Source organism: Echiichthys vipera (assembly GCF_963691815.1).
Source record: "Echiichthys vipera genome assembly, chromosome: 18".
Classification (NCBI taxonomy): domain Eukaryota; kingdom Metazoa; phylum Chordata; class Actinopteri; order Perciformes; family Trachinidae; genus Echiichthys; species Echiichthys vipera.
Genome location: NC_139843.1, coordinates 18148857 through 18174252, shown reverse-complemented (window position 1 = coordinate 18174252; position 25396 = coordinate 18148857). Strand labels below are relative to the sequence as shown.

At 38.7% G+C, this 25396-nt stretch overlaps 1 protein-coding gene across 1 annotated transcript; it reads right to left on the bottom strand.

The window, feature by feature from the left end:
• Positions 1-18052: 18052 nt before the first annotated feature.
• Positions 18053-20085, bottom strand: LOC310961154 (WAP, Kazal, immunoglobulin, Kunitz and NTR domain-containing protein 2-like; the record flags this gene model as incomplete). The annotated part of the gene is made up of 2 exons (XM_083933124.1): positions 19822-20085; positions 18053-19594 (listed from the first exon to the last, which is right to left on the bottom strand). Exons 1-2 carry the CDS (start codon positions 20005-20007, stop codon positions 18053-18055), a joined length of 1728 nt encoding a protein of 575 aa, XP_083789250.1. The 5' UTR covers positions 20008-20085.
• Between the last annotated feature and the right edge of the window lie 5311 nt (positions 20086-25396).

Below are 25396 nucleotides of genomic sequence, written 5' to 3'. Positions count from 1 at the left end.
TTCTTTGATGTGGGATTAATAAGGTATTTTATTAGTCCCCTTGGGGTGATTCATTTTTGATAGGTCGCAACAACACAGCGAGTAATTAAAGCTTGGTTGCTCAAAGGCATGGGTATAAGGGTAGGATAAGTAAAATGAATAAACTTTCATATGGCACACAAACTTCAGGTGGCTCCTTTAACGGGCAGGATTAAAGGAATATTTCCCACAGTGCTAAAACTGTAATCTCCTGCATTACCTTCAAATCAAACCTTGTGATGTTTATGACCAATTAGAGGATTAGCTTCAGAAGCACTAGCTCAATTTGAAATCTGCTATGGATTTTGTTCCTGAGGTAAACAGTCACAGTTTTAGTTATGTGTGTGTGTGTGTGTGTGTGTGTGTGTGTGTGTGTGTGTGTGTGTGTGTGTGTGTGTGTGTGTGTGTGTGTGTGTGTGTGTGTGTGGTTTACCAGATTTTTTTCTGTGTCTAGGCTGTTATTTGTATCAATATGTCTCAGCAATTCTGAACAAATTTGAGCGTGGGAGTGTTGGTGTGCTGGCCTGTGTGCGTGTGTGTGTGTGTGTGTGTGTGTGTGTGTGTGTGTGTGTGTGTGTATGTGTGTGTGTGAGTGTGTGTGTGTGTGTCTGTGTGTGTGTGCGTGCGTGTGTGTCTGTGTGTGTGCTGAGTGTGTGAGAGAGAGAAATGGGAGAGTGAACACGATGTACCCAGGCACAGTTTTCCTGGGCCCTGTCCAAGTGTCAGAGTCTGCTTGCAGCTATGTACTTTGTGGACACATCCCATCACGTCTCCCCATTCTCTGTCCTCGGCCTAACCTGACCTTACTTTACAACCACCCCCAACACATACTGCCACTGATACCCCTCCAATGCCCTTGACTTGCTGTCTTGTCCCACTATCTTCTCCAGCCCGTGTACTTTAAACCTGACCTTTCATGGTTTTCAGCAGTCTGTTACTGTACAACAGCCCCCACCTCCCCTCCTACCATACAGACTCCTCCCTCTCTAAGCCCCTTTCACGTAGCCTGTTCTAGGGGGGAATGTTGCGCCATTATTCCACCTCACCGCTCAGTTAGGTGTGACACTGTTGCGTGCCACGCCTCTTTTGCTTCAGGAATGCCTGCATGCCATCAAAAATCACACACCCGGGCAGCGTTATGACGCCTTTGTGGGGTTTTTTTGTAAAAAAGTTGGTGTAATCTCTGTGTAAAAGCGACTTCTCCCTCTTCGTCTTTCGTCCCTTGCTACCTTTCACTTGTCCCCTGGAAGCTTGGTGGAGTAGAGGCGTTTTGTCTCGTGAGGTGATCACTGTCTCCTGTGCCAAGCCTGCAGGCTGGTGCCAGTGGCATACAGACAAGACATACTGACACACACACACACACACACACACACACACACACACACACACACACACACACACACACACACACACACACACACACACACACACACACACAAGCACACAAGCACATTCTCTCTCTCTCTCTTAAGCGCTACACCAACACGTGCACTAAGAATTTAAAGTGGTAATCCTTGAGATCCTCATTTTTATTTTGGCAACACATGTTGATCTTGCAGTGGGATCACATCGGCCACAACACCAAATCAGGTTACCCTTGCTCAGACCACACCTATTTTTGAACTCAACCTTTTATTTTGATCTAAACTACAGACCAGTAAAGTTTTGTGATTGTATCTTGCATGGAGACACACAGAAAACAATACCGGTGCTGCTGTCGTGGCTGGTAAAAATATCACTCTTCTGTATCTTTCTTACCTGGAAAGACCAGTGAGAATGATTAAAAAATCCTCAGAACCCTTTGTGCTAGTGTATGGTCTGGCTACTCCACACATACATTCTGGGATAAGGGAAAATACCCTCTGGTTTGTTTGCATTTCTTTAAACCAATCACAATCATCTTGGGTGGAGTTAAACTCCAGATGCAGTGACAGTATCTGCAAAATTGTCTCAGGAGGGAACTTGTACTGGATCATTTATGCCTATGGAGGCAAGCCCTGGCATTCCCCGCAAAACACTACAAAAAATATAAATAGCGAGATAGCCACATCTCCACATTAGTTTTAGCACTGTATAATGATCTATATAAACCCCTCATAATTCTGCACTACGGGTAAAAAAATGCTCTATGTTGTTTGCATTTATTTAAATCACAATCGTCTTGGGCGGCACTAATCCTTGAGTGCAGCAAAAAAGTGTCAGGAGGGGACTTTTCTTTTTGAAACATTCAAACGTAGGGAGGTGAGCCCTGGCATTACATCACCGAGTCAGTGTCACTGGCTCATGCCACTGCAAATCAACTCTGTCTGACAATGGCTGTGTCAAAACGGAAACTTTTCCCAACTGCAAACTCTTCAGAGAAAACCAATAAGGGTCAGTATTTTGGAACAAGCGAGGTAGATTAAGGCAGATTGTATATCCAGAAAATCAAAGTTCTAAAGGAGCTTTCAGTCTGACGCGCAGTAACTCGCGGCCTCCAGTTAATTTCAGTGGGTATTGATCACGGCTGTAGGGTTATTAAGCTGTTTCTGCCCACGTGAGCGAACATGGACTTTGCTCTGACGCCCTGAGTTCACAATGCTGAACTTTGTCAGCAGGGGACGGTTTTAAAAACACTTTGCTATTTTGGGAAACAGTCTTGAAGGTAGGTGGTTGTCAGGGCGATTGTCAGGGAGATTGTCAGGGCGGTTGTCAGGGCGGTTTCTGCATGGTGGTGTGAAAGTATCTTTAAGAAAATTCTAGCATTAGGAAAGAGGGTTTATGTGGGAGACAAGTTCAATTGTTCCCAGTTAAACTGGCAGGAGGGTTGAAGCATCAGTGCAAGATTAAATTACTTGTTAAGATGGATTTTTTATTTTTTTTTTGCTCTTCGGGATAACACTCCCAGAACAGGGAGGAGGGTCCCACAACATAGAGAAACTGATACAGAACGAGAGTGAGAGACATAGATGAAGGAGGGAATGAGGGAATCGACGAGATGAGCAAGGGAAATCTGGGTTTAAGAGCTTTGCTCTGCTCTAACAAGGGCAAATTATTCAGAGCCTGCAAACAATGGAGCCAAGAGAGGAAGAGGACTCAGCTGAGATCAACACCATGTAGGAATTAATGAAGTTCTCCGCCGACACACGGAAGAGAGCAGCAGAGATTTTATAGCCTGGAAGCTGGAGACACTCTCCTAATTGTGTTTTTGATAAAACAAAATGTCTCATACTTGATTTTCCAATTATAATTGCTGCACTGATTAAGACAGGGTGATTTTTGTCTGTTTTGGTGATTTGTCAAAAAATGTACACCAATTTGAACTGAACGACTATTGTTATTCTCTTTAGATTTTGTGATAACCGTATCTGATGAAGATTGATCAGACAGAAATGTTCTAAATCAACATTCCAGCAGTAAGCGAGACAATATGCGAGGATGTTTGTCATTTTTGTGCCATGACAACTATGCCAAAAGTGGCCGACATCATGAACAGTGCTAAAGGTGACTAAACCTGTAGATTTCTGAAGAGCCAAAATTAAGCTCAAAGCAGGCGGCTCTTAGTGGATCTGGCCGTCTCCATCTTGGCAGTACTCCACTTGTTCCGGGCTAATCCAGAAATGGGCAAAGAGGAGAGGCACGGTGGAGCTGAAGCAGGCTGAAAGAAGCCTGGCTCGAAACTACCCAGCTAGCGAAGGCTAAACAGCTAGGCTAAGAAGCTAGCGAGATTACTTCTGGAGGAGGGGAAGAGAGTATACTCAAACTTAGGCAGGGTCACACCTTGCGCTCGTGCCACAGAGGGTAGCCAAAGACCACACACTGACCTCACATAGAGCTGGAATTAAATCAACAAAGTATCCCGTTAAGCAGAAAAACTAAAAGCTGTAGTTATAAACCAAACAGTTTAGCAGAACTTAACATTAAGCTTCTGAAGTAATAGATGAAGCTGCTGTTCCTGGTGGGTAAACACGCACACATACACCATTTCTCTTAATGTGGACACACCTACCAGACAAAAATTAATTTTAACATTTTATAGAATGTAATTAATATTTTCCATGATGATGTATTATTTCACCCACAGCACAGTGAGCCATTTTATTAGTCCGATATGAGCAGCAGTAGTGGAGCAGACTGGCAGCCCCCTGTTACTCTAAGCAACCATGCCCTTAGCTATGCAGAGCTTTAGCTTTAGGAGTGTGTTTTTAAAAAAATCCCCATAAATGATTGTTGTCATGAATAAATAAGCTATAGAGGCAAAAGCCTTTTTTTTGTACCAGGCTGTAAACATGTTTATCTCTGCTGTAAAGTTGGGCTTTTTAACATGGGGATTTGCTCTGTTTTGGAGCCTGAAGACGCCACTCAATGAACTGCAGTTTTTGACATTTCCTTGTTGGCTTCATTTCTCACACCCGGAGGTTGCCGCTTGAGACATAACTTTAAATGGATCTAATCTTATTACGTACAGTATCTGCTGGTCGTGTCAGCTGTTTGTGAACACTTTCACCAATCACTTGTATGAGTTAAAAGATTGTCAACATTAGTTTTTAGACCTTGACAACTTACAGTTCCACGGTGCCCTGAATAAACATTTGAGCTGGAGTTTCTTTGTTTTTTTCTTAACAAAAGGGTAAATAACTCTTTGCGCCGACTTTATCAGTAGTGTTCAAGTAGAAAAAGGTTCTCGTGTTTGGAACGCAGCCCATGGTTCCATTGGACAAAATATAATGTCATTTAGCTTTAAGTGAAGATACAGAAGTAACCTTATATTAATGAAATGTACCCAAAGTAGGACTGTAAATGAAAATTGTTTTTGTTATTGGTAACCTGTAGATATTTTGTTATATAAAAATCAGATTAGATTGAAAGACAAAAACAGAAGGAGCAAGTCATTGTATTTGTATGAATGTTTGGCAGTTTTTCTTGACAATGAATTTATTCATATCAAAAGTGTTGGCAGTTTGTTTTCCGTTGATTCATTAATTGATCAATTAAATGATATTTTTTTTATCATTACTGCTGCCTCAACACATGAGCTGCATTTAAATGTTGTCACATTTATAAGCTGATCAACTGTGTTCATGAGAATACGATGTTTACACACAAAGCATGCGATTACATTTCATCTGATCCCAATCTTAATCTGCCATGTATCTAACATGTACACTATACACACTGTAAACTCAATTTACTTCAGTGGTGTACAAAAAGAGAATATTTAAAATGGGAAATAGGAAAGTAGAACAAATAGCAATATATTCCTCTGAAATGTAGTGGACTACAGTATAAATATAAAGCGGCAAAAAATATAAATACAAGTTCCTAAAAATTACAATACTTACTATAGTAAATGTACTTCCCACCACTGACAACCAATATAAACTATACTTTTAGCTTCAAATTAGTATTCATTAGGATATTCCTGTCCTTATACAATCTATCTTTAATGCAATTAACACCAACTTACATCAGAAATGATGTCACACAGATTACTCCACTGTGGCAGTAATAGATGGTTTGAGTTTAGTAGCATGCACCCTCCAAACAGCTCTAATCTGAATCAGGCTTCTTACTTATGGCGCTGATGTTTACACTGTTGTCTGTCTGTCTGCTGGTAATGATGAATGTATAACATCCCTGATAGTTCATGTATTGATTTTTCTCACACACACACACACACACACACACACACACACACACACACACACACACACACACACACACACACACACACACACACACACACACTCACTTTGTGCCTTCTGGTCCGCCTGCACCCTGATTAAACTTCTAAAGCAGATTGCATAATACATGCAACAGAAGCAGGGCAGTGGAGATTTAGAACATCAGCCTCTATCTCTCTCTCTCTCTCTCTCTCTCTCTCTCTCTCTCTCTCTCTCTCTCTCTCTCTCTCTCTCTCTCTCTCTCTCTCTCTCTCTCTCTCTCTGATGAAGGGATTGCATAAGGAAGAAGCAGGGATGGATTCGGGCCATGGCGGCTCTGGGAGCAAGCGTGAGTGATTAGACCAGACACACTCAGGCAACTGAAGCTCGCTCCCTGTCTGGAGAGCAACATAGAGACCGACCTCCCAGACTGTCAACCCATTCCACTTGACTGCTGTTCTATTCCTGACCAGTCTGTGTGCTGTTCCTTAAAATAAAAAACTAGGAAAGTTTAGGAGAGAAATTGCAAATGCAGTCCCCCCTCCTCCCCTAAACACACGTGTATAAATTGTTCTTGTTATTGTGTTGTGTGTGAGTGTGTATACCTTTTAGTTGTAACTCTTGGCTTCTGATTGATTGACAACACACTGTGAAAATAACTGGATCTGCAGAGGAAACACCCAGATTGGCCAATTTTTCGCATAGTTGGGTGACTTTAGGATTGATTATGTCAATAAAAAACAGCTTGGGTGGGTTGACACAATGTTGGCTTAGTTTATAATAGTGCAAATGTTTTGTGTTTTTCAATATTCAGATCATTTTCTGGCTAATAATTATGTTTTTGAACCAACCTGGCAACACATCTACCAGCTAGAAGGCCCAGGCTCAGATCAGCTTGCAATGTAAAATGAATAGAAGAATGTCTGTCATAAGATCCTACATATTTTTGAATTTAAGGAGATTTTATGAACCTCAAAATATAAGGTGATTGTCTAGAGTATATATCTATAACTCTGTTATAGAGCCGGGGTAGACAGGCGGCTGTCAGTTCTATAAAGATTCTCTCACTCTCACATTTGAAAACAAGCAAGCAATGTTTTGTATTAACTGTGTCACTCAGGGAGCTCCTCAGATTTGGGAAGACGCCATCAATAAAAAAAAAAGCATACCTTCAAATGTTCATCTAAGGGGCGCAAAAAACTGTAAAAAGAGAAGAAGAAAAATATTGTTAGTGCAACAATCCCTAGATGTATTCTAAAGCATAGTTGAGCTTTTTCAAAGAGGCTAAAGTTTTCCAAGATATATTAAACTGAAGTTTGAGGAGTATATATAATGATTCACAAAACATGGTGGAGTCCTGGGTTTTTATATTTCCATCAGAGTAGAAATCTAGGTGTAAATAAACAAACATATTTTGGATGTTATAGAAGCCCACAATCTCAAATTCCTCGACCTCAAGTCAATAGCTTGCTTTACTTTGCTCAAACCCTTCACCATCTGTACACACAGGCCCTGTCTTTATTTACAGCACCTGTGTAACACACACCACCCGAACACAAACCTCCTTATACCTCCTGTAATCAAGCACATGACATTCAGCTCCGAGTTAAATGTTTAATGTCAAAAAGCACTCTGCTGTGATGTAATCTGCTGATATTCACTGTTCTGTGGATTTCCATAACACACAGTCAGCATGGGATCGCATCATGCACAGTCTCACTTTGCCACACCCTACTGGAGTAAAGTGTCTGGCTACCCCTTACATACGTTATAGGGGGATAAGGGGAAACCAACCAACCAACGTCTTGGGCGGCGCTAAACTCCTGATGCAGCGACGGTGCCCCTGCCAAATAGTTTCGGGGGGGAACTTGTTTGGATGGAATGGCCAACGTGTCAACAGCCGGATGTCATGCTTTATCCCAGCACTATATATCCATAGAGCCAGACTATATCATGCATGAATAAGAAACAATAAATTATTCAGGAGTACTCAATCAAGGCCAGTAAACTGCTTCTGAAAGTGTCACTCTGTTATCTCATCACCGCGACATGGAAATAAATGAAGGGAGGACCTTCTCCCCTCATTTTCCAACAGTCAGTCACTGCTTTGCTCCGAGCAGTGAAACTTGCTGAGAGTGCATTGTGTGTCTGTGTGTGGTTATGTGTTGTCTCAGCCGTTTTATTACATAAGGACAGTAGCAGCAGCAGTGGAACGGACATGACCGCAGGCTAAGTAACTGGTTTACAGTGTGAGATTGTAAAAAGCCTAATTTAGCAGCTGGATGGGAGACAGAAGCCTGCAGTCCATTTGAATAGACCCCTCAAAGGGTCTTCATTACATGGTCAATTATCTGGGCCTTACATAACAGCACTTTTCCACCAGAGGACAGTAAATCTCCAGCAGCACCAGAACTACTTTTCCCGGACCTGTTCCAGTACAGTGTTCCTGCACTGCGGTAATAAGGTTCTTACAACGGACTGTTGGGCTCTGAAGAAGTCTGAATGCTTTGTGGGTTTATGAGAAAACACATTAACTGATAGGATGGGAAGTAAAAAGTCACAGTCCCGTGTCACTGTGCTTCAGTACGGATGTGAGACTCATTAGGTGAGGTTGTGCTGCCCTCTAGTGGGCCTGAAGCTTTACTGCACCAGTCTGTCACAAGAGTTTTCATGCGTTTTATTTTTTTCTTATTTGGGGGCACAAGAGGCATATCCCAGCATGTTCTGGGGAGCACCCTGAAAGTTACAGTCACTTACAAGGTTTACACAGTTAAGCAGTAACATCTAGGAATATGGGAGGATGGGATCAAGCCAGGAGTCATATACATGTGCACAAATCCACAAAAGGCTGTTAGTGTTTCAGATACCCCTACCAAAACAAAACCACATTTTTCCCCTTCATTAAAATGGATTTTCAACAGAAATATGTCGAATATTTAGTTCAAATTTGCACTGTGTGTAAAATGAAAAAAAATAACAAAAGTAATAAAAAAGAAATAATAGAGTGAAAATTGAATTTCCCCATTTGGCGGGACTAATAAAGGAATTCTTCTTCTTCTTCTTCTTCTTCTTCTTCTTCTTCTTCTTCTTCTTCTTCTTCTTCTTCTTCTTCTTCTTCTTCTTCTTCTTAATAGTGCCCTGATACCTGCCCTGCTCCTCAAAGAAATGTGAATATCAAAATATGTATTAATTCTTAAACTATAGCCACAGACATCTTTTAAAAGAAAGTTAAAAAACAAAAACAAAAATATTTAAAAAATGATCATTAAAAAAAGTTATCTCTTTTTACTACTACTACTTTTATGTACAAGTACTTACTGTAAGTGACTTTGGTTGCAGTTTTCGGCTAAATGAATGTGATGTTTGTGTAAAAACATTACTTTTATTTAGGGTAATATCTGATGGTGTGTTGCCACCATGGACTCTACAGTTGGCACACTGGTTAAGAAACTTTTCACAAAAACAATAAAGGTGGCACAATAAAGCAAAACATACGACAAGTGAAATGCATTTTGTCATGTTATTATATGACAAAGAATGCACAAATAAACTGTTTTATCTCATACTTTTGGAGATATATAAAAAGTAAAATGGTAACTCTATTAAACCATGTGTCTCCTCTTACAATGTTTAAAATAAACACGGGACTCAGCAGTTTCCGACTGTGAAAAATTGTAAATTACGCCCTTTGCTCCTTGTCATTGTCGATTACTCATTTCATCTGTTTCTATAGACCTTTCAACGGGATTCCATTGCTAGGCAACAGCCTTGGTCCTTGGTAACTTCCTGTCAGCTGATGTCATTCACAGACACTGCAACAGGAAATCAACTAGGGGTGTTTTGGAATGTTTGTGTTTCCGTCTTTGAAAAAGGTCCATAGAAAAATTGATTAGCTGCTTTTTGTTTTCTTGGTCAGAAATAACTCCAGCATGGACAAAAGTATTGTTTCTCATGCTGAAGCCTGTGATGTTCTTATTCGTCCAGGTCATCGTTATCCTCAAAGCAATTTCAGTCAAAAAAAACTGGACTGGTTGTTTGTCTAGGAAGACGTTTCACCTCTCATCCAAGAGGCTTCATCAGTTCATGTACGCATCTGACCAGGCTGGGACTGGTCCGACCAGTCTCATGCTGAAGAAATGTGTATATTAGATATGTATTCAAAATTTTTAAGCAACAAACTCAAATGACACAAGCTAAATCAAGTCTGGAAGAAGTCATTTTAAAATATACTCTGTATTAATGAAAATACCCCATGGATGATACAATAGTTAATAAAAACATACTGTATCTTAAACTGATATTTCCTACCTACCCAGTTGGAGCAGGGTTTGTGGGCATCATATTAACAGAAGACTACAAAATACATCATATCAGTACCTAGCTAGACTTTAGCTGACACTTAGGACTTATTAAATATATCCAACCTCCAATTATCCAATACATCCAACACTTGTAGCAGCCCAAACAACTTCATGTGGACAAGCTCCAACCAACAGCAGAGGATGCTGTGGCCCACACAACCTCCAAGCTGAGGAACAGGGCAGATACACTGCACTGCAAGTGTTTAAAGAGGAAAGGAGCCCCAGCTAAGAGATGGATCTTTGCACATTTATGAAAAAACAAAACAAAAGGCATCTAATTTGATTAGAAAAATAAACAGTCTGAGACTCAATGCTATAATAATGGCTTTAATAATGGCTTTAATAATAGTTTTATATGACTTAAATTTCCCTGTTCTTCACTCAATCATGCACTGATTTCCTTTTCAGAGAATCACAGTGTCTGTCACTTTTGTCAAAGGCAAGCAGCATTAAGGGGTGAAGTGCCTTGCTCAAGGCCACATCTGAATGTGATTTGAGGGATTTCTCAATCATTTCCCCATCCAGAGCAGACCAGCTACCACCTACCAGCTTCAAACATTTCAGCTGCTGCTGCCCCAGGATGATATACTGCCATGGGATCCTGTTCATCTCCAGTCAATGCGTGTGAGTGGCTACTGTATCTTTTCAATAGACGTTCCAAATGATATGGCCATAACAGATGCAGGTCATGAATCAAAGGTCTTAAACCACCCGGCTAGCTGATCTGTTCAACAGGTGCTACTGTCCGATCTCCTCTGGATACACAACATGGAGACTCTACATAGAAATACACACAGAGTGTAACCGGCTCTCCTGTCCCGGTCTCTGCTGTCGGCGGTGTCCTCTCTACATGTGCAGATCTACATCCCAGCCTCGCATCGACCACACTGACTATTCCTGCCTTGTGTGAACTGAGCTTGTGAACGCAATGACCCCATCAAATCAACAAAACCTAAGAGAAAAAAAATCTTTGAGCGAAAATTCTCCACAGCATATCAAAGCATAACTCTTGTACCCTTTTGATTGGCCCAATTCAAATTAAAAAAAGCATAAAAGTGCTTTAAAAATAAGGATCACACATGTTTCGAATGTTGTGCTTTTGTAGACACCAGACTTCGCATTGAAGTGGTTAAAGGTGTTTTTTTTTAATGGACATAAAATCGGAGGAGAAGAGAAATAATTGATGGTATTTGAGGTTGTTTTGAGTGGTTTAGTTTGATAGTTGAACTAGTTCCCTCAGCTGAACTGTAGGTCGCACCTTTGATCGCTAAAATTCATCAGTTAGACTCAATCGTAGTTACATAAGAGGGACAGTAGAGTCCATATGTACCGAAAACCACGAAAATCTACCAAAGGTCTCTCCATAAAGTCTGTGGTTTAATCCAGGGGTTCCCAACTGTTTGGCTGATGCCTTAGAAGGTTGCATGGGGGGTGAACCTGTAGTTTGGAAGTTAATCCATGAGTCACAATGTCCCAGGTTCAAGTCCAATTTGGGGACCCCTGCTGCATACCTAACTCATTTCCTAGTGTCATTATCTAATACACTATGTCCACAAAATACTAATAATAAAGTATGACCCCTGATCATGGCCTCTGTGTGGACGTGACCTGTGATCAGCTTAGATTAGATAGGGTCATTTTATCCTGAAGATGTAAAAGTGTTCAGTTCTTCAGTGCTTCTAAACCTTTGTTGGTCTGATGTACCCCAACTGTCCTGCCAGTTGAACTCATATGCCCCTTCATTGATTACCAAAGTAGGCCTATGTTTCAAATGTATGACACTATTCTTTATATAGAAGTGGATATTGTGAATTCTTTCATATAATTGAACTTCCAATATTTAGGTAGTTTAAGCCACTAGTCTAGGCTAAGTTAAATGTTTTAACAAATGTATCCATTACTTTAAGCTAACAATTTCCACCATTTATCCATTATATTAGGCTAACTATTTCAACCATTTATCCATTATATTAGGCTAACTATTTCAACCATTTATCCATTATATTAGGCTAACTATTTCAACCATTTATCCATTATATTAGGCTAACTATTTCAACCATTTATCCATTATATTAGGCTAACTATTTCAACGATTTATCCATTATATTAGGCTAACTATTTCAACGATTTATCCATTATATTAGGCTAACTATTTCAACCATTTATCCATTATATTAGGCTAACTATTTCAACCATTTATCCATTATATTAGGCTAACCATTTCCACCATTTATCCATTATATTAGGCTAACCATTTCCACCATTTATCCATTATATTAGGCTAACTATTTCCACTATTTATCCATTATATTAGGCTAACTATTTCCACTATTTATCCATTATATTAGACTAACTATTTTCACCATTTATCCATTATATTAGGCTAACTATTTCCACTATTTATCCATTATATTAGACTAACTATTTTCACCATTTATCCATTATATTAGGCTAACTATTTCCACTATTTATCCATTATATTAGGCTAACTATTTCCACCATTTATCCATTATATTAGGTTAACTATTTTCACCATTTATCCATTATATTAGGCTAACTATTTCCACCATTTATCCATTATATTAGGCTAACTATTTTCACCATTTATCCATTATATTAGGCTAACTATTTCCACCATTTATCCATTATATTAGGCTAACTATTTCCAACATTTATCCATTATATTAGGCTAACTATTTCCAACATTTATCCATTATATTAGGCTAACTATTTCCACCATTTATCCATTATATTAGGCTAACCATTTCCACCATTTATCCATTATATTAGGCTAACCATTTCCACCATTTATCCATTATATTAGGCTAACTATTTCCACTATTTATCCATTATATTAGGCTAACTATTTCCACCATTTATCCATTATATTAGGTTAACTATTTTCACCATTTATCCATTATATTAGGCTAACTATTTCCACTATTTATCCATTATATTAGGCTAACCTTTCCAACATTTATCCATTATACTAGGCTAACTATTTCCACCATTTGTCCATTATATTAGGCTAACTATTTCCACTATTTATCCATTATATTAGGCTAACTATTTCAACCATTTATCCATTATATTAGGCTAACTATTTTCACCATTTATCCATTATATTAGGCTAACTATTTTCACCATTTATCCATTATACAGTATTAGGCTAACTATTTCAACCATTTATCCATTATATTAGGCTAACTATTTCCACCATTTATCCATTATATTAGGCTAACTATTTCCACCATTTATCCATTATATTAGGCTAACTATTTCCACCATTTATCCATTATATTAGGCTAACTATTTCAACCATTTATCCATTATATTAGGCTAACTATTTCCACCATTTATCCATTATTAGGCTAACTATTTCAACCATTTATCCATTATATTAGGCTAACTATTTCAACCATTTATCCATTATATTAGGCTAACTATTTCAACCATTTATCCATTATATTAGGCCAACTATTTCAACCATTTATCCATTATATTAGGCTAACTATTTCCACCATTTATCCATTATATTAGGCTAACTATTTCCACCATTTATCCATTATATTAGGCTAACTATCCCCACCATTTATCCATTATATTAGGCTAACTATCCCCACCATTTATCCATTATATTAGGCTAACTATTTCCAACATTTATCCATTATATTAGGCTAACTATTTCCACCATTTATCCATTATATTAGGCTAACTATCCCCACCATTTATCCATTATATTAGGCTAACTATCCCCACCATTTATCCATTATATTAGGCTAACTATTTTCACCATTTATCCATTATATTAGACTAACTATTTTCACCATTTATCCATTATATTAGGCTAACTATTTTCACCATTTATCCATTATATTAGGCTAACTATTTTCACCATTTATCCATTATATTAGGCTAACTATTTCAACCATTTATCCATTATATTAGGCTAACTATTTCAACCATTTATCCATTACATTAGGCTAACTATTTCCACCATTGATCCATTATATTAGGCTAACTATTTCGACCATTTATCCATTATATTAGGCTAACTATTTCAACCATTTATCCATTATATTAGGCTAACTATTTCCACCATTTATCCATTATATTAGGCTAACTATTGCAACCATTTATCCATTATATTAGGCTAACTATTTCAACCATTTATCCATTATATTAGGCTAACTATTTCCACCATTTATCCATTATATTAGGCTAACTATTTCCACCATTTATCCATTATATTAGGCTAACTATTTCAACCATTTATCCATTATATTAGGCTAACTATTTCAACCATTTATCCATTGTATTAGGCTAACTATTTACACCATTTATCCATTATATTAGGCTAACTATTTACACCATTTATCCATTATATTAGGCTAACTATTTCCACCATTTATCCATTATATTAGGCTAACTATTTCCACCATTTATCCATTATATTAGGCTAACTATTTCCACCATTTATCCATTATATTAGGCTAACTATTTCAACCATTTATCCATTATATTAGGCTAACTATTTCAACCATTTATCCATTATATTAGGCTAACTATTTTCACCATTTATCCATTATATTAGGCTAACTATTTCAACCATTTATCCATTATATTAGGCTAACTATTTCCACTATTTATCCGTTATATTAGGCTAACTATCCCCACCATTTATCCATTATATTAGGCTAACTATTTCCACTATTTATCCATTATATTAGGCTAACTATTTCCACCATTTATCCATTATATTAGGCTAACTATTTCCACTATTTATCCGTTATATTAGGCTAACTATTTCCACTATTTATCCATTATATTAGGCTAACTATTTCCACCATTTATCCATTATATTAGGCTAACTATTTCCACTATTTATCCATTATATTAGGCTAACTATTTCCACCATTTATCCAATATATTAACCCATAAACTGTAAATTAAGAGGGGTGATGTAGCTCCACATCCTCACACTGTATGAAAGTGAAGCCAAAATATCCCAGATACAGGCCCCTGCCATGTTGTAATTTTGCAACCAGAGTCGGCACGGTAGGGATCAGGCATTAGTCATGTCTTCGAAGGGATGTTCATACACCCGCCTGACAAGTCATAAGTCAATCGTGACTGTCAATCATGAATTTCACTCCGTTTTCATAGCAACAAATTACTAATTAAAAACAAATGTACAAGAAAAAAAGAAGAAAAAACTACCTTCACTGACATTAACCATCTTTGGGAAAATTGTATAAAGTAGGTGTAGCCTACTTTGACATTTGGTTAGGTCCATGTCCTATCTGCCAACATTGAGGACATGAGACTTATGATTGCTGAGAGTGCATGATGTATTACTTTTAGCTAATCATTTGAAGTTTAGTCATTCATTTTTTGCTATTTATTAGCTACCAGTACAAACTTCTGTGCTTGCTTGGTTTTCATACACTCTTACATAACTGCAGCATGTAGTGTTCAGGTGTTACAGTTCAGTTAATGTTAATATGTGGATGTCTTTTAATCAAGTCATAATTTATTTTTTATATTAGTTGAGCTACTCTACAACCTGTTGTAGTAGGCTACCCCCTGGCAACTGCAGAAGTAGGCTAACCCTTTGGTAAAAGTAAGCCGGTTGACAATATGATGGCAGTACTGCACAAAAAAATCTAAATTGGAGAAAAAATAAACAGAATTTTGTGTAACAAGCATTTTCCTGTTTGTTTTTTTTGCCATTGTTCATTAATTAATTTTCCCATAAATTAATAATATAATATATAAAAGTATATTCACAAAAGTTAACTTGAATACACCACACAAAAAATGTTAACCTCATAGTTTTGAAATTATTAGATATTAAATACAATTTACACCAAATTTGATACTAAATTATGAGGTAGGTGTTTAGGTTTGTGTCATGCATCTGCATCTGTCTCTTTCTTTCCCAAAGGAGGACCACACACAAACCCAAATACATACCTGCATACACACAAGCATGCACCAGCATACCTCTAGGAATCAACACATGTACCATACGTGTACATATACTGTACGAGTACATGTCCGTATGGTACATATATATACATCTATGGATTTACAAACAACTTTTTAAGCAATGTTTGTATATGTATCAACAAATCATGTCATGACCCCTTTGATTTTTCTTTGGACCCTTAGGGGTACTGTCCTTTTATCTAAATAACCCAACAGCATATTATTCCTTTAAGCTATTTCACATGACTAAATAAGGAATATATATTTTATTTGATCAAACTCATATTTTTTAAAGCAGCATTTTGGAAATTACTCACCTAGGATCATACTAGTTTTTTAAAGCTGCAATCATTTATTCACCAAATCAGTTGTATAAAACCGTCATAATTATTCTAAATCCACTATGTGAATGAATCAGTCCAACCCGTTGACCTCAGAATGTGCGCAGGCGCTTAATTCTGTTGGGAAACATAAGAAGTGAGTGATTTTGAAATGGTGTATTGTAAAGTGATAGATGTCTGTTGGTAGGTTTGTGTTGTTGATGTGAACTTTGTTTATATGGCTTTCCGATGTGATCCAAGGTGCTGCAGATCTAATATTTCTCTGCTCCGGAGTCTCAACAGCTGCTGAAGTGCAGGTCTGAGCTCCCTGGTGGTTTTGCCAGTAAAGGAACACCGTACATGGACTGATCTCCTGCCTCCCTTGCTGTTCTGGATGGGAGAAACAGAATCTCATCTGGGAAGAAGAACACCCTCGTCGAAGCCCACCAAGGCCTGTTCCCGGTAACCCAGAGACGCCTGTTGGCACGCCATGAAACACATAACTCTTGTATGGGATTGGATCTGAGGTTTACAGCTTGGGCTCCTTACCCAATTAGACTGGATCATGGAGGCAAAGCAAAATAGGGTGAAGTTTTTACAATGCCACAGGGGTCTTTAGAATGGATGGGTTCTGTTTTGGGGTTTTGAGGATGGGTAGGGGGGCAGGGTGGGCTGGGGATGTGCTATTCCCAAGTCTCTTCTATCACAGCCTGTCAGAGTAACCTCACAAATACACGGAGCAGCCGCTCTCTGTACTCCATTAGGTAGAGAGGAACCAAAAACAAGCCAAAATGTAATTTAATGTGGTCACACAGTTACTGTGTGCTTTGTCCTACAGGCTTCAAAAGATAAAACCATAACTCAAAAGTATATAGATATGGAAAAATATTCATAAAAGGAAACTGGAGAAAAATCCCAAATCTTTATTTTTTTCACAAAATTATAAAATATGCCACTTTTCACATTTCAGAAAGACTGTGAAGTACAAAAAAAGAAAAGCTTACATGATAATAAATAGCCAAAAATGAATAGCAAGTAGAGAAAAAATAAATGTCTGACTGTGAGAAAATGTGGTGGTTAATAAAATATATTACAACTCATTTATTATTAATTTGGATTTACCAAATCTACCTTGTCATACTGCACGTGCAATACCCTGCACAGGTATATGGATGTATTTATACAACATGGAAATTGAGAAATAAGAGATACGTGTATGAAGTAAGAGTGTGTTTGGATATCAAACGTGCCAGGTGGAAGTACGGCTGGCAAATAAAAGAATTAAAAGATTTGTGACATTTAAATTATGTACATACAAATCAAACTTTATCATGTCTGTTTTGTGCTTCAATGCAAGTCTGCAACCTCCATTTCTGCTGGAGGCAAGAGAGGGCATGATGGAAGTCGGAGTCCTGGGGATTAAGGCAACACGGGGATCATGATGGATGTCTCTTGTGTTCACATACATGGTATTTCAATCAACAACACCAATGGACATGCCATTGCAGAAAAGCTCCACTGCGAAACAGACAGCAAGTAAAGACATACAAAATGTCAAATAATCATCAGGAAATCCTGAAAACTTTCAGAATCAGAAAGAAATCCATTACATGTAGCAAGAATGGTCCTAAAATTCAAAACATTACTGCAGTTATTGTTCAGAAGAGAACAGCCTGTTGCAGTGGAGTCTAAACTGTATGCACACATTATGTCCCTAATCCTAACCCTTCTGAGGGCTGTTGGTGATCGCTTTGAGAATGTCACACGTGTTCTTGGAGATGACCTCTCTCAGCTTCCGTACACGGCGAGGGCTTGAAGAGCCCACGTAGCTTTCCGGCTGAAGCACAGCCATACCGTCGCTCACGTTGCCCATGATGATGACCTGTCCTTCAGCTGCGGCACCCGTGATGTTCGGGCACGGGCAGTTCCAGTCCATGTTGAGGAAGGTGACCTCAAGTGGCTCCTTGCCGAAGAAGCGGAGACCCATCTTCTCATCCTTTAGAATCTCTTCCACAGTCACAAGGGCGTGGCCCGAGTCCTTCTCCTCGGTGAGCTCTGTCATGCGGCCCAGGATGACGAAGTCGCTGCGGCAGAAGCTCGTCACCATCTTCCCTCTGGGCTTGCAGGCCTTGCAATGGTGGTTTTTCGGGTAGGGGCACATCTCCTCGCAGGCTTCTTTAGATTCAAAGTTGTTGTCGTTGCCTTCACATCCTCCGTAAATGAAGGACTGACACTGTCGCAGCACGCTGCTGTAGGCCCAGCGTGGCTCGTAGGCCTTACAGGGGCCCTGCAGGCTGGTGAGGCCACAGGGTCCCGAAAGCTCAGGACCGCAGCACTGCATGCACTCCTCGTATATGTCGAACACCCTTCTGTTGTTGATGTGGCAGTGGGTGAAGGAGAAGCAGTTGTTGGTCTTGGGCTCGTAGTACCAGCTGACCTTCTCCATCTCACTCCCGCAATCCTCAGGGTTATCAGGGGGTTTCAGACACTCTTCAGGCAGGCAGCGGGTCACATTCTTAGGCTCGGGGGTCTTGGGTGGCTCTGTTGGCAGCACTGTGAGTTGGTGGTTCAACTGCACTACGCCAGATGGGTTCTGAGCCGTGCAGGTGTAGACGCCTGAATCATGCGGCTGGGCATTGTAGATGACCAGCTGACCGATGTTAGTGACCACCAAATTCCCTCGCACATGATTAGGCTTCATGGAGACCCTCTCCACCCCGGCCGGCAGCTGCTTCTCCCAGGTGATCTCAGGCCGGGGGCGACCCATCACGTCACACAGGAAGCTGGCTGTATCGCCCACGTTTACAGTCTGATGAGCAGGGCTGCTGACCACGACGGGTGTCTGAGGCTCGGTGGGAGGCGGGACAGTGGCCTGAAGTGGAGCAGTGGTAGGGCGAGGAGTGGTCGCCTGGGGCAGCGAGGGGCTGGTGTTGGGCCAGGTGAGGTGGAAGCGGCAGGTGACAACAGCCAGGGTGATGCCCTTGGAGCACGCCTCTGCGTCCATGTAGCACTTGTTGTAGTAGGTCATGCCGTCAGACGCGCAGGTGAAGTGCGGTTCCCTCTCGCAGCGATCCCGGCACTTACACACTGGCTGGCCGTCCCAGATGTCACACTCAGACCCCTGCTGAGTGCACATAAAACTGGTACAGGTGGCGTCCTTGGGCATTCCCACGGGGCCTTTCTTCCCGTCCAGGTAACGGGCTGCCACACAACTCCGATTCCCACACACATTTTGGCAACATTTCTCGAAGGACTCACACTCCTGTAAGAGGAGAAGAGAGTTACAGATGCAGGTGGCTGCGAGCATCTGGAAGGCATTTTCATGCAGTCAACAACGATAACATTTTAAAACAGAATAGAGATTTATTAGAATAGAGAGCAGCGAGTGAATAAAAACAAATACAATCTATAAAAAAGAGATGGATGCAAAATAATTTAAACTAGTGGTTTAGAATCATTTATTCTGAAAGGTTCCTTTAATTACATTACCTGATCAGATTCACACTCTCGTGTACAGGTGCTCATGGCATCCACCCACAGGTTGGGGTTCATGTCATTGGGGCAGATCCCCGGGTGTGAATAGGTGATATGGGGCAAAACTCCGACCTGGTGCTCCCTCCACACTGACACAAACGCCAGGAACCAGATCCACCGTGGAAACAGCATCCACCACATCTCCAGAGCGGAACACAAATCAGCAAGTGCTGAAGATTTTTTATTTTATTTTTTTAAGTTGGAGATTTCTGTGATCCAGCAGTACACAAACTCCACTTCTCTGATTAAAAAAATGAATGGAAAAAAGCGGGTGAAACGACGACACAAATCAATAACGCGCCACAAGTGTGTGAGTCTGCGAGTCGGGACGACGTGTGTCAGCTGATTGACCCAGTTTGATTTCCCTCTTCTGCGGCGAAGATGCTCTTTTTATACTAACGATCTGCAGCCATGGCCGTTACCACGACTCGCCAAGTTCCTCGCAACATGACAGTTAGGAGCTGCTCCTGAAATGTTGGAAGAATCTTTTTTCAGAAAAAAAAAAAAATCAATCGTAAGCTTTGGGCTGGGACTGGCGGGGCACCTGCCTGTTAAAAGGATTGCCGGTAACCCCGTTTAACCCTTTGCGAGCTCCAGCGGCGCCAGAGCGCACCGTGCGCAATTACGCACTGAGAGAAAGGACTCCCAGGAAATGTGTTGCTTTCAAAAAAAGAAACATAGGCTATTATTTAACGATTGCACGAACTAAAATCACATGTTCAGTTAACATAACAACTGGAAATGTTTGAATTTGTTTATTAGTAAGAAAAATCCACGTCTCTGTATATACAAGAAAAGTTGTAGTAGATCATCTGCTGACTATGACAGCAAACTATTCCTATGTAGAAACTTCTGAGTGATCTGAAATGTAAGTATTTAAATTCATATATTTTACTGAACCCATTGAAACTCTTTAGAACATCCGTTAAATATTAATAGAGATTGTTTCGTCAACGTTTTTGAAGTTGTGTAATTTCAACACAATTTTCTTCGATAAACCTTCTGCAGGTGTTTTCTAGATCTGCGGAGAAATTCTATTTAAATTGGATCTTTTACTACACACAAGAGGCTCTTGGAAATTTGATATATATATGTATATATATATATATATACATGTTGAAATGCAATGTATATGTGGAAATTAAAAAATGTTATTGTTTTTTCCTGCATATTTTTGTAAAAATCTTCCATGTGTATAATATATCTGAAATGATCCACTTTGAATTGAACTATAAAACCGCAGTGTCAATTTCTTTCAGGTTTGACATGATAATATAAAGTGAGATATAGGTTAAAATGAATAAACACAGATACATTTTTTTCTCTTCAGTTTGGGGCATTACCTTGGATAGTTTGTGGCAAAAATAAATATAATCCAATCTGACTGCATGCAGCTTTAAAGAAGAAACTACTGGGGGAGCTGATGCATATTCAGAGCTTACTTACAGACCTGTCCTATAAAAGGTTTCTCTGTAATAAACGGAATCATTGCAGCTTTAAAGCTCACTGTTCCTATAGTATTTCTTTATGCTTATTCAGCTTCTTGTACCGTGTAAAACGTCTGAATTACTGTTAGTTAAAAGTCTGAAATCAGCATTTTATTAAGCCTCTGCTCAACTGTTTGGTAGAGCACATTTTGAGACACGATGAAAGTGTGTTGACTGGATTGAGCCGTCTCTACCATTCCGTTTAGGTGTGTTGTGCTAAAGAAATCCACTAGATGTCTTCATCCTTAAATAGTCTGCCTTTCCACATCGCTTCCTTCAGGAAGTTAGTAACAAAAAAAGTCATTTATGAATTAACATAGGCATATTTTTTCATCATATTAAATGTATGCAACTTTATGTGATAAAAAAATATAATAAGGGTCAAATATTTTTCTAAAAACATGCTCTGTTTCATTTGCCCTGTATATGAAATAAAAAAAAACTTATCAGTATTCACTATTGTTAATATTTAACATTATTCCGTTATATAGCCCATTTGATAACTAGTTATGTCAGTATGAGTTTTCACCATTTTGCCATATGTTAAAATACTATACTGGTAATACTAAGTCCATGGTCATTTTTTTATTTTTTTACATATGTTGGGTATATGGCATAAAAACAGAACATGGTTTGGGATTTTTATTTTTTACTCACCATGACTGGACAAATCAACTGTTTGGTAAGCCTATATTATATATATATATATATATATATATATATATATATATATATATATATATATATATATATATATATATATATATATATATATATACATATATACTTATATATATATATATATATATATATACTTATATATATATATATATATATACTTATATATATATATATATATATATAAGTATATATATATATATATATACTTATATATATATATATATACTTATATATATATATATATATATATATACTTATATATATATATATACTTATATATATATATAAGTATATATAAGTATATATATATATATATATACTTATATATATATATATATATAAGTATATATATATATATACTTATATATATATATAAGTATATATAAGTATATATATATATATATATATATATACTTATATATATATATATATATATATATAAGTATATATATATATATATATAAGTAAGCATATATATATATAGTAAGCATATATATATATATATTTGTTCAATTCAAAGTGGATCATTTCAGATATATTATACACATGGAAGATTTTTACTAAACATTACAAAAATATGCAGGAAAAAACAATAACATTTTTTAATTTCCACATATACATTGCATTTCAACATGTATACATATATATATATATACATACACTGATTATTGTTATTCATTCCCTAAAGAAGTGAGTTGAACGATGTAAAACAGCAGGTTTATAACCTTGTAATTTAATACAGTAAAGGTCATATTGATATATTTTCCTGTCTCAGCAGTACCTGCATGTGACCGGTGATACCTAACTGCGGCTGCACAACTGAGTTCAGCCATGGACTCAAACGTTAACAGTATACATGCTCTACATTCTACAAAGCACGTCTTTGTACACAGGATTAGTTGTGTCAATGCAACCACATCGTGTGGATTTATGAAAATCTCCAGTTGCACAAATTCCAGAAAAACTGCAAATAAAGGACAGCAGGATGTTACATTGATAACATTATAACAGGTTATCACCCAACGCTCACAAGTATCAATTTATCATGAGTCTGGCTACACCTTGGACCTAATATAGCAAAACTAACTTTGAATACTCCCCCCTTTCAAATATGTCTCATAAACCAGCAGAGGTGATTTGAGGACAACACAACTTTGTAAAAAAATACTTTGAAGATCGGGTGATGTGCTCCACGGTGGGCGTGAGCGTTGCCAGGACATTTAATGAATGAAGGTATAATTATATTTCGTACATTCCTTTCCTGTGTAAACTTCTTCGATTGGTTTCCTCCGCAGTTCAGCTGAGGACAGTGGAGCTATTAGATCGGCCTCCAGTGCAATAACAGTGGACTCACGCTGCGTCAAAGTCTTTGTGTGGGGGGTTTGTTTGTTCTTGATGCAGACATGGCAATGTTGTGTGTGTGTTTGTGTGTGTGTGTGTGTGTGTGTGTGTGTGTGTGTGTGTGTGTGTGTGTGTGTGTGTGTGTGTGTGTGTGTGTGTGTGTGTGTGTGTGTGTGTGTGTGTGTGTGTGGGGGGGGGGGGGGGGGGGTTGGTTTGTTCTTCATGCAGACATTGCAATGTTGTTTGTGTGTGTGTGTGTGTGTGTGTGTGTGTGTGTGTGTGTGTGTGTATGCATGACAAGCAAATAAATAAAGCCTGTTTACCTTGAGGATGCCGAGCTTCCAGAGCTGCAGGTCTCAATCCTGTAAGAAGGATTATATTTGTTGTGTTTCACTGCCAATGGCAACTGCACACATTCTGCATGTATTATTAACTATGCCAGCCTTTTTGAACAGCTATTTACCGTGTCTGGGTATTTCCTGTTCAATCAGACTGCAAACATTCCTGACAAACCTTTCATTAGATACATTTAAAGAGCTCAATACCAGTGAAATTATTAAAGACAAAATATCTGCCATCACATCCCCAGGACAGGAAGAAGTCACAGTCTGAACCTGTCAAGTACAGAGGTTTTGTACAGAGTTGTATTTAATAAACTCTTGTCAAACCCAGTGAAGATGGATTCATCTTGCGGCTACACATGTCAATGATATTGTTTTCACAGAGGAGAACATCAATGAAAGAATAGGAACCCTCACACAAAAATAGGAAAATCACAAAATCATGCAATGGCACGCCCTCAGCGGAGAGGTTATTTGAGGATATGTGCTTCAATAAAAGTAACAGCTATGAGAAACTTGACCCAACTAGGTTTGTGTGTAATTTGGAGAATTAAAGCCCACACCAGTGAATTCAGATAAAATATAAGATCAATTGCAAGTTTCTGGTCCTTGGTCAGCAGCCTCGTGAGTCCAGCATCAAACCACCTCCAACAGCTCCAGAGGCTCAGCTGAGCAGGCATAATGTCATAATGAGCTTACTGTACCATGAAGTGTACATTTGCATTGCAATCGTTGATTTTCAAAAACCACATACAGTCAACACTCACCCCCAAATATTCACAAAAGAAGAAAATGAAGCGGAAGAAAACCTGGACAAAAACACAAAGTTAGGGCAACATTAGACTTGGACATGTAATAAAGAAATGAATAAATAACACTATAAATAACATACAAAACAATGAATCATGACACTATAAAATACTTTAAGTTAAATAGATCGACATTTTTGGAAGTACGCTTATTCGCTTTCTTGACGCAATGAGAAGATCTCTCTCTTATCTCTTATCTTATCTGTCCATAAAGTAGAGAACGTGAAGTTACATCATGCCGTGTACTGGGCGCCATCTTGTGAGGAACATGCTCTGTTTACCTATGCCTGCTACATTGGTTAGCACCTTTTTTAAAGATTTTATTTCGTTTGGCTAAAAACAGTTGAATCTGACGGAGACGGGAAGAAGATAGTGAATAAGAACCAGAGGAAATTGCAATGCCCCAGTACTTGGACAAACTAATACTGATAAACAACAGATTGGTATGAGTTGGCAGCCCAAGACTGGATTAGCCCACAGACCTTGATGCACTACCTACACTCACATGCCCAGACATTGTGGATTATCTTATTTTTGGACTGAGTGAATACAGTTTGACAGTCCGTCTGTCATTTGCGTATCTCAGAAATCGTTTATCCTCTCTACTTCACACTTGGCCGGTGTAATGCTGAGGACCAAAGGGAGCGCAGTGCGGAGTGTTGAGATGATCAGATTAGCAGTTCCTGAGAACGCTGCAAGCAACAATACCTGGAATCAAGCAATTTGCCCATTTGCACGTGCTCTGAACAGACATGCCCAGAACGGGCACCGCACTAGTAATATTAAATGCTTTGTGAACATGTACCTGCAGCACAAACTGACACGGCCCGAGCCAAACCTCCATACCATTTCATGTAGCTGTGCCCGTAGG